Below are 10,506 nucleotides of genomic sequence, written 5' to 3'. Positions count from 1 at the left end.
CACACTCACACACTCACACACTCACACACACACACACACACATACACACATACACACATACACACATACACACACACACACACACACACACACACACACACACACACATTTCACCAAACAAAAGCTGCTCTTTCACGGAGCATGCGTGCACCAAATCTCTGCCACTCTCCCTGGTGGATCCACAACTCCTGGGTGGTGTCCAGACACGCCAACACTGCTCCACCCTTCCAAGCCGTGAGCCGAGGGTCCATGTCCTACAGAGACATTGTTAAAGGTTACCTGGCTGAAATACAGTATCTGACCAAATATACAATAACTGGATCTTCTTCTTTTCTTACTGCATTACTTGTATACATTCATAAGAATTCTTATGAAATGCTGCCTTACCTGATAAATATAGCTCATATAATTCCTTGCTGTAAATGATTTTTTTCTTCTTCTAGTGTTAGGACTTATGTTTTTTTTCAGCTGTGTTAACGGTAACAGGCCTGTCTATTCTGAACAGGGACTAATAAACAAAGTTATCCTTAATTAACGCACTAGAATCTTAATCTTTCACGAGTGTGGTGAGTTTATTTAGCAGGTTTGCATCACAAACACATCAACAATAAGACGTCAGTATAGAAAACGTCCGAGTATCATTCTTCCCCTCGATTCCTCCATTTGCATTTTACGAACTGGTTCATCCATTCATCCAATCAAAGAAAAGGTGTACAACAGAGTAGAAAGAGCAGCTCTGCTGTATGGGGTAGAGACTGTAGCAGTGAGGAAAAGACATGAGGCAGAGATGGAGGTAGCAGAGATGAGGATGTTGAGGTTCTCCTTGGGAGTGACGAGGATGGACCGGATTAGGAACATATCACCTCAGGTTGGCTGTTTTGGCGACAAGGTCAGAGAGGCTATATTGAGATGGTTTGCACATGTACAGAGGAGGGAGATGGTTATATTGGTAGAAGGATGTTGGAGATGGAGCTGCCAGGTAAGAGGTCACGAGGATGGCCAAAGAGGCGATATATGGATGTTTTGAAAGAGGATATGAAGGTAATTGGTGCGAAAGTAAAGGATGCGGTGGAAACAGATGATTCGCTGTCGTGACCCTTAAAAAAGAAGTAGAGTAGTTCATCCATTCATCCAAAGATAATGAGCTTTGATCGATTTCTTGGTCATGGACTAAAGAAGGAGGTAAGATGAATGAATAAAAGAAGGAACCCTGTGTGATTGACAGGTAATTACTGATCTCCTTCAACCTGTAACACAAAGAACTGACCATACAGACAATTTTGGTGCTATGAAGGGAGACCTGGAGCAGGATTATTTTTTTCTTTATCTGTATTAAATCAGTCAGACCCATAATACACCTGTCCTTACCAGCATTGTGAACGCAGTATTGCTGCGTTCACAAATACAACAACTGGAAACTGTAGATGTGGGCATGTCCAGGGATGTCACAAATCTGAGAAAAGTTGAACTCTAGGCAAATATGGAGTGACTTGGTGCAGTGACCACCAGCGTGAGTGAAGACAGGAGTGGCAAAGATCCCACGCTGCTTCTCCTTCATCTCGTATGATATGGTGCATTCTGGTGCTGAATTTTACACACAAACGCCAAATCTCTCTCTTCAGAATGTTTCATTTCAGTGGCAAGAAACCTGGTCTGCTGTTAGGTGGAATGTGCCACCCACCCCCCTGATAAACCTACTAGAGACTTCATAATACAGAGACTGGCGACTGGGTGCATGTAGCATAAGCTTTAATGAATTCCTTTGTATTCTTCAAAAATACGACACGTGAATGTTATTTTGGTTGGCAGATCAGTGGAATGGTTCATTTCTCACAGTTATCTACCTTATGAAGTTGTGCTACTGATCTACAGAGATGCTTTTACAAAACTGCCACTATGGAAAGTTTTATATTCAATCCGTTCCTGTCATGTTTCATTAAAATTGCTGCTAGACTACATTACTAGCCTAGTTTGCCTACAGATACTTATACGGCACTTCTATGCACTGAAATATAGACTACAAATTGCATACAGACAGCTACGTTAACAGCATTTTCTGTAAGTCAACGTGTTTTGACTTTCTTTCTCGCTCTTGACACACAAGTTTAAGGTTGTTTGAACAGGATGAAATGGCAGGCAGACACCCAGGTGAGCAGGAAATGATGTTCAGACGATAAGCTTTACATCTAGTGCTAAAACGAACATAAAATTAAGCGCTGGTTTAATATTAAACACATTCACACCAGAAAAAGTTCACTTTCATAATAAAGACTTTCAATCATCTGCGTGAAGCTTAATGAAAGGATGAAATGAGGCTGAACAAAATATGCAAATGACCTCAATAAGTCAATATATTGAAATATTGGAAAAGTTTTCTGTACAAATTAGGACCTTTAAGCTTAGTGTAAGAATTTCTGTACAAATAATTCACTCTCATTCATTCATTTTCTACCGCTTATCCGAACTACTTGGGTCACGGGGAGCCTGTGCCTATCTATCATCGGGCATCAAGGCAGGATACACCATGGACGGAGTGCCAACCCATCACAGGGCACACACACACACACTCTCATTCACTCACACACTAGGGACAATTTTCCAGAGATGCCAATCAACCTACCATGCATGTCTTTGGACCGGAAGAGGAAACCGGAGTACCTGGAGGAAACCCCCGAGGCACGGGGAGAACATGCAAACTCCGCACACAAGGCGGAGGCAGGAATCGAACCCCCAACCCTGGAGGTGTGAGGCAAACGTGCTAACCACTAAGCCACCGTGTCCCCCAAGAATAATTCAAACACAGCAAATAACAATTTTTTAAAAAAAAGGCAACATCCATGTAGATACCTTTGGCCGTGTGATGACCTCGACGTTCTCGACCATCCGCCGGAAAGATGGAGGCATTTTGTTGAGAATACGATGCTGAAGGAATTCTTGGGCACCATGAAACAGAAGTCCACCGCCCACCACCAGCACCGAGCTGTACATCTTCCTCTTCGTTTCATCCGATGCTGAGGAGAAACCCAAAACTCGTATTTCATTTTAGGCTACTTTCCTAACATTACAATTATAGAGAGAGTGACATTTCAGATTTTAACTAAACAAACTTCCTAATCTCATTTGAAAGCCTATTTATGATCTGCTGACAGAACTCCACTCTCCATACAATCATGCGGATACAGTTCAAGACTTGTTTATACTTTACTGAGGAAAAAAAAACAAAAAGTCATCTCCCTGACTAACAATGTTATAGGTTTTGGTGCAAGGTGATCCTTTCAAAAGCTGCAGATATTCTGGGATTTCATGGGATGTCTAGAGTTAATATGGGCACAGACTCACCCAAACCCACAACTTCACACTGCTTGTCTGGCTATAAACATTAAAGGAAGCTCTTGACTTACACCTACACTATGTTATGTGCTGCACTGCTGCCACACGATGGTCTGATTTAACAAATGCAAGTTCGACAAGTGTTCCTGATAAAGTGTACCTGTGTGTCTGTATGTTTATATTCTGGGCTAATCTTTGCACGTTCTGTCCGTTCGCTAACATTACACCCATACCGATGATCATAATAAGTGGGGCCATCCCTAAAAATATTTTGGTTTGCAGTAACAGTAAAAAAAAAAAAAAAAAAAAAAAAAAAGGGTCGGTAGGTAGGTCTATATATTTTTTTTTTCAAGTTTCAATGTAAAAAAAAAAAAAGAAAGTACAATTTTGGTGATGCTGATTACATAGGTATGACTTTAAACAAATTAGCATATCGTGACATCACTTGATGCTGGGCACAGTTTTTCCAGAACTTCGTGCCAAGATAAAGCGGTGTCGAGCTGTTTTAATGATTTTTTTAGATGTATTATGGTGCCCGAACCTGTATGACTGAACGGTGACCGCAAACATTTTGTTTATTGCAGCCGCAGCCATCATTACCAAGTTACTGGGTTTTATTTAAAAGAAAGGACGTAGCCTTTGTGTGTATGTAGGCCTAGGCAATTTATATATTTACAATACTTACTAAAATAATATTATTTTATTGCTTTTGTATTAGTTGTTTGAAGAGTAAAAAAAAATTGGTCGGTATTAATGCAAATTTACAACCACAAGTCAATCGGACTTAAAGGCAGGGTCTCCGATTTTTGAAAGCCAATGTCGACATTTGAAATCCCCAAAACAAACACGCCCCTAACCCAAATGGGTCCCACGATTGTACTGATAGCTCCGCCCACACATACATACATAACCGAGGCAACTAATGGAAAGAAATCAAGTCAAGAAGCTTTTATTGTCGACTTGACTTGATTTCTTTCCATTACTTTCCATGTGTCTTTATCATAGCTGAAGGGAAGAACAATACGATTGCAGATAAACTAACAAGTAAAAATGACACAAGCATAATCATGCAAAGGACAAAGGCATATATTAATTCTGTGAAACAAAGCAAAACCAACGTTACTCACCTATCGAGAAGGAAAAAAGCTCCTCGGCGTCATAAGTAAAGTTGGCACATATTCACAGATTGGAGTTTCCCGAGTCAATAACTCCTGAGCTAAACGCTTCGCGCTCCTTCAGTTCTCTCCAGCACTGGAAAGCTGACCCTATATTAACACGTCCTACTTCTTGCCTTATTGTAAGCTTTTATTCACTTTCTTTCTTTGTTTTTATCCTCCATGCCAATGTTAAAACCGCTTTCTGCTAATGTCACACATGCACACTGAACACTCTCTCTGCCCATATTGACAAGACACGCCCCTTTCTGCTCATTGGCTGCATGTTTGTTTTGATTTTTGTTTTGATATTTGTTTATTATTCAGCCCGACTCGGTTTTCTGAAGCATTTCTCAAAAATCGGAGACTCTGCCTTTAAAACAAAAAAAAAAAATTTTAAAAATTGAGTCTGTCCTAAATTGACAGGGTTGGTCGAGTTACGGCAAACAAGAATATTTTTAAGGATGGCCTGGACATGAAGACGGTATGTCTAAGTGACTCATCTGAGACAAAACAAGCAATGTTGTTTGTTTGTGTGGTGTTTTTTTTTTTTTTTTACCACAGCAGTCGATACTGTGCAGAATTGCTTTATCCAGTCCAAGAGCTTTGCCTTCAAACTGAGTCACTGCTGACTTCCTGGACATAAGGACAGAAGGAATATCTTCATTGTCCGCTCCGCTCTGAAGAGCATCTCCCTGTGAATGGCCGAGCTCCACGTCTTGGTTTCCTCTCTCTGATTGGTCACCAGCTTGGCTGCTGGATTCACCCTCAAAGCCTGAAGGCTTAGCGAGACCTTTCCTTTCCATGGATTTAGAAGACTGAAGGGAAAACAGCAACAGAAACAACAACAACAACATTGCAGAAACAACATATATGACACAATAAGAGCTTATGCTGTGACTGAGCAGAGAAGGAGAATGTACTTGGTCTTGCTTGCTTTGAGTACTTAGTAGGTAGTGTTCGTCATGTGGATCCTCGGGATCTCCCTGGGAACGATGCTGCAAACTGGTCATCTTCTGTCCTACGATTCCAAATGCAGCAGGGTAGAACAGAGCCATGGGAGCCTAGGAACAAGGACAAACATATGAAGACACACGCAAACAAAATTAGCTAAGCTGTTCAAAAGAAAATTTAAATGACTGTGTAAAGATCATAGATGACGGGTTATGTCGATTTCAGCCGGCACCTTACAGGCTTGAAATTTCCACACACAACACGTTTTTGATTAAAACTCTATTTGATATTTAAAGCTCATCTCGTCTTCAAGTTACTGAGGTGCAGCCAGTTAAATATGCAAATTACTGTAAGTAATTACCTACATAATGCCGGATTGTGAGTTCCACCATTAAAAAAATAAAAAAAAAAAGGAAAGAATCCAATACGAGAACTGTTGTTGTTATATTAAGTACCTGTAGCTTCTCGTCACCGAGCCGCAACTGATAGAGGAACACTGAGGATTCTGGGAAGCGAGTGCGAAACTCGTGATCTTGCAAACCACATATGTCCTGTTTGGGGAAAAAAGAAATGAAAAAATTCCTTTTGCATTTACTGAAGCAGGATATGATGTGTGTGTGTTTGTGTGTGTTTTTGTGTTATTGTACCTGGTCAAGGTGACAAAAAGACTCTTTAAGTTGCTGCAGCAACGTGCAGTCCAGTCGGTTGCTTAGCTGGCACTCTCGGTAAGGAAAGCCTGCTCGTTGCATCAGCCAAAAGAAACATCGGGTCACATCTGAGCCTCCATATGCAAGACAAAGCCTGTAGAGGGCGAAACACATGGGTGTTGTGTTGAGTCTGTACTTTATATAATCAGCGTTCTGCTTCGTCGTTCTAGGACTGTTGGTAATTCTGCATTAGGATGTTGTTGCTCAGTTATGGATGATGTAGTCATAACAGTCCAATTTAGTTACTGTGCAAATGCAAAGTTCTAGAATTCAATTAAACGTATTCACTCACTCTTTGTAAACAAAAATATACCTAACCTGGAATTTCGATGTGAAACACCATCCTCCACACAACACACGCTGGTCTTTTGATCACCCACGTCTACCACGCACGCACTGCTCATTCCACTGCCGAACGCGGCACACACTGACTCCTGGTGTACGATGATTGCTAAACACACAGACGACATGCAGTAAACCCCGGATCAGAGAACAGTGTAAATGGAGCTTTGAGACATAAAAGTTTATTGCGTCAAACACGATAAAAATAAACGTCGATTATTTGCGCTGTTCGGGTCGGCCACTTACCCGAGAAGCCCAGCTTAACAAGGAGCATATTGACCACTTCTTTCACATGCTGTCTGTTATAGATGTCTGGAATCAGGAGGATGCATCTGTAATACTGAGAGCACAAGCAAAGCCGAACAGTCAAACCAATCCATCCTTTAAACTGACGTCTAATGTGAAAATTATAAGATATACAAAAATGTAAAAGTGCCAAAAGTTGAAGTTTCAATTTATATTTATCCCTAACGAGCGAGCCACAGGCAACGGTGGCAAGGAAAAACTCCCTGAGACGATATAAGGAAGAATCCATAAGAGGATTCTTAATAAGTGCTTCTAACCACATTAATAATACATTCAGTATGTTTATAAGGAAATGTGATATTTTGCATGATTCTTGTGGTGTATTTTGTTATTCTCGTGAGAATTTATCGGTTGTTTGCTAATGCCGTCGCAGTTCTAATAGCATTTTTTTTCAATAGGAGGAAAAAAATGTCAACAATTCTAAACCTATTGATTTAACAGTCAGGTTTTAGTGTTAAATCCTAAAAGCAAAAGAACAACCTCTCCTGCTTTTCATCAGTATTTTCTTTGTAACGAGACATCCGTTCAATTAGCCATACAAGTGACGATGCTGAACGGGAATATTAGCGTGAACGCTGATGCTTTGAACCTGATCTGTTTGCGCAGAAAGACTAAAATACGCAGATAAAAACAGATAAAAATGCAACAAGAGCTACATCTCATTGGCACCATTGTCAGTATAAACTGTAACTTAATATCTAAATCATTATAATCTTTAACGAAATACTGGATTGATATGCAAGTTGTCGATGTGCATTTTTCCCCTCATAGAAACCGTACCTTCAGGTCTTTGAGAGGAACGTCTAAAAGTTTCTGAATGCCATGTGACCAGATGGTTTCCAGGTCTGCCAGCACAGCAGTCAGAGAGCCTCCGGGTCCACTGTGGACATTCAGCTGGCCACGACAAATAGGCCAGTGTAAGTTATAACAGTCTGTGGGGTTCACATATAACGCCTGGACATAGAAAATGACAGAAAAAAAAAGGTCCATCATTTATATAACCATAATATAATTAAAGTCTTCTCTATTAAGGGAGAACGGTCTTCCACAGTCTTAGATGGAGAAGAAAAATAATCATGCATGGTGTTTCTGCAGCATTAATTGATACTGTTACTGATCAGTAAAAAAAATAAAATAAAATAAAAGTAATTTCTAATTTCTTTAGGTACAGTTTAGAATAAATTTGGTAGATGACCTGCAAGTGTTCCACATCATGTAAACACAGTGTTCCATATGTAAAGATGCTGCAACAATAACTTACCAATGCCACTGTGCAATCAAGTTTGACTTTTTATAGTGTTTATTGCTTACCGTATTTTGTCTTACAAACACGTTTTACTTCTCACCTCATCTCCTACTAAGTATTCTGGCTGGTGGATGGTATTAGTCCATTTGAGCCTCGAGTTAGAATCTAAAACAGCTGGACGGATTTGCCTGTTGTATACTCTAGCCTGTGAAGACAAACGCACACTCACTGATAGATTCACTAATATATCTACTCGCAGGTCTTCTGAAGACTGCATACATATAATGCATACTTGTTCCGCAGACACTGGAGTTCTTCTGGCTCCACTGGACATCTTTTTAGACCAGATGGCCTGGTCAACCATCTTGAGACCATTTTGCCGCTGTTCCCCACTCTCTGGTCTCTAGAAAAGATTGTGTAATGTGACGGAAGAAACAGATACAAACATTGATAAAGGGCACATACATACATACATACAATCACCAAAATCTTTAGACAATGGAATTAATGATGTGGTAGCCTTGAGCATAAGGTGCTGGACTACCAATCGGAACGTTGTGAGTTCGATTCCCACGTCCACCAGGCTGGCACTGCTGGGCCCCTGAGCAAGGCCCTTAATCATCAATTGCTCGGTTGTATAAAATGTAAGTCAGTCTGTATAATGGCGTCAGCTAAATGCCGGAAATGTAGACAATCGGATGGCACGGATCAACAAGTTGAAAGCGATTCAAACTTACATTCAAGCCTTCCCGTATTAGCCAGGCATCCTCATAGCGTGGCTGACCAGTCTGTTTATGTCTCCGGGCAATGACATGTGGAAGAGTAAGAGGCAAGGTGTCTGTAGCTCGGCCGATACGAAGTGTCTGCGATCCAGGGCTGATCACCACCACGAAGTTGGTTTGGATTTGCTGAATTAAGGGTCATGAAATTTGAATCAGACTGCAAAAAGGTTCAAGGAATTTTTACCCAGCAAGGTAGACAATTACAACTTTTTTCAGCACTAACATTCAAGCCCACAGGTTTAACATGGAGTTCGATCCTGAGCTCAGATTTGTGTGGGTTTCCACTAGGATCTTCCTTCAACCTCCCATAAACATGCAGGCAGGTGTGTGTGTGTGTGTGTGTGTGTGTGTGTGTGTGTGTGTAGGTAGTTAACGGAAAGGTGATAGGGGAAAGGATCTAACTAGAAAACTATTAATAGGTTAGTTAGCTCTCTGGCTAACTGACTAGATAGTTTACTTCACAATAAATAAACAAACATTAGCTGTTTATTTATTTATTGACAGTTCGCCGAGCTAGTCAGTTAGCTAGAGAGCTAACTAACCTATTAATAGTTATCTAGTTAGCTAGACAAAACTCCAGCTTTGTTTATCGAGTTTACTTCAGGACCCAAATAGCACTTGAGCTGTGCTTATGGAAGCTGAAGAGCTTATCTACACCTACACGAGTGTAGAGCACTGAGCTGACTGACCTCTTGTAAAGGCTCTGTGATAACAGGAGGAACAATTGGTCTTTTGACTCCTCGTTGTTCCTTTTCTTTGTCCTTTTCTCGCTCTTTATCTTTATCTTTTTCATTTTCCTGCTCCCTCTCTGCTTGTGTCATTATCCAGCACGTTACTGACGGACACACTGTTGTGAACCGACTTTCTTTTTCTTTAAATTGACTGAGGCGGATAACATACAACGTTATAATGATTTACCGCCACCTGCTGGACTGGAGTAACTTTTGTTTTTATCTATCTATCTATCTATCTATCTATCTATCTATCTATCTATCTATCTATCTATCTATCTATCTATCTATCTATCTATCTGTCTGTCTGTCTGTCTGTCTGTCTGTCTATCTATCTATCTGTCTGTCTGTCTGTCTGTCTGTCTGTTCAATTATTATGTATTTAATTGAAAAGTCCATCATAAAACCGTTAAATGTGTGTGTGTTTTTTAAAGCTTTTCTGATATTATCAGTAATTATGGTGCCACTTTTTTGCACTGATGTATATTTATTATCCCTGTGAGACCCTAGTGTATAAAGTATACATCGAGTATAAATCAGGCTTTACTGATGGAGTGGAAACAGCGGGGACAACAAACAAACACTGGACTCCAGTAGTTTTAGAAATCAGTGCAGTTATACCAAGTAAAGCTATAAGGTACTACAAGTATTATTTCTGTACAATGATCTCTTTCTGACTCATCCGTGACACCAGAACATACACCGTGACAGAAGGAAGGATTTATTTGTCACATATACATTACAGCTAAGAAAGTCATAGTTTCTTCACAGGTTGGGGTCAGAGGGGTCATGGGATCAGCCATGATATAGCATCCCTGGAGCAGAGAGGGATAAACATCTTGCTCAAGTGACAACTTCAATCCCCCAAACTTCTGATCATTGGGCCCAGCATACTACCACTGAGTCAGAAAATATTTCCTAGTTATTAACTAGAAATGATCCATGATAGCCTTG

At 40.4% G+C, this 10,506-nt stretch overlaps 1 protein-coding gene across 1 annotated transcript; it reads right to left on the bottom strand.

Moving 5' to 3' along the window:
- Positions 1-63: 63 nt before the first annotated feature.
- Positions 64-9,711, bottom strand: actr8 (actin related protein 8). The gene is made up of 13 exons (XM_027167563.2): positions 9,511-9,711; positions 8,777-8,947; positions 8,332-8,442; positions 8,140-8,244; positions 7,574-7,747; positions 6,734-6,827; positions 6,464-6,596; positions 6,086-6,239; positions 5,894-5,989; positions 5,408-5,548; positions 5,044-5,302; positions 2,848-3,011; positions 64-254 (listed from the first exon to the last, which is right to left on the bottom strand). The coding sequence occupies exons 1-13, from the start codon at positions 9,640-9,642 to the stop codon at positions 111-113; spliced, it is 1,878 nt and encodes a 625-aa protein (XP_027023364.1). The 5' UTR covers positions 9,643-9,711; the 3' UTR covers positions 64-110.
- Between the last annotated feature and the right edge of the window lie 795 nt (positions 9,712-10,506).

The sequence above is a fragment of the Tachysurus fulvidraco genome, chromosome 14 (genome assembly GCF_022655615.1).
Source record: "Tachysurus fulvidraco isolate hzauxx_2018 chromosome 14, HZAU_PFXX_2.0, whole genome shotgun sequence".
NCBI classification, from domain to species: Eukaryota; Metazoa; Chordata; class Actinopteri; order Siluriformes; family Bagridae; genus Tachysurus; species Tachysurus fulvidraco.
The sequence above is the reverse complement of the archived record's forward strand: the minus strand, read 5'-3'. Positions and strand labels throughout refer to the sequence as shown.

Coding starts and splice junctions, on each gene's coding strand:
- actr8 (XM_027167563.2), bottom strand. CDS start 9,642: ATGACACAAGCAGAGAGGGAGCAGGAAAATGAAAAAGATAAAGATAAA. Junction 6,828..7,573: donor TTCCTCTCAAAGACCTGAAG/GTACGGTTTCTA, acceptor TTGTGCTCTCAG/TATTACAGATGCATCCTCCT. Junction 5,549..5,893: donor TCGGTGACGAGAAGCTACAG/GTACTTAATATA, acceptor CCTTGTTCCTAG/GCTCCCATGGCTCTGTTCTA.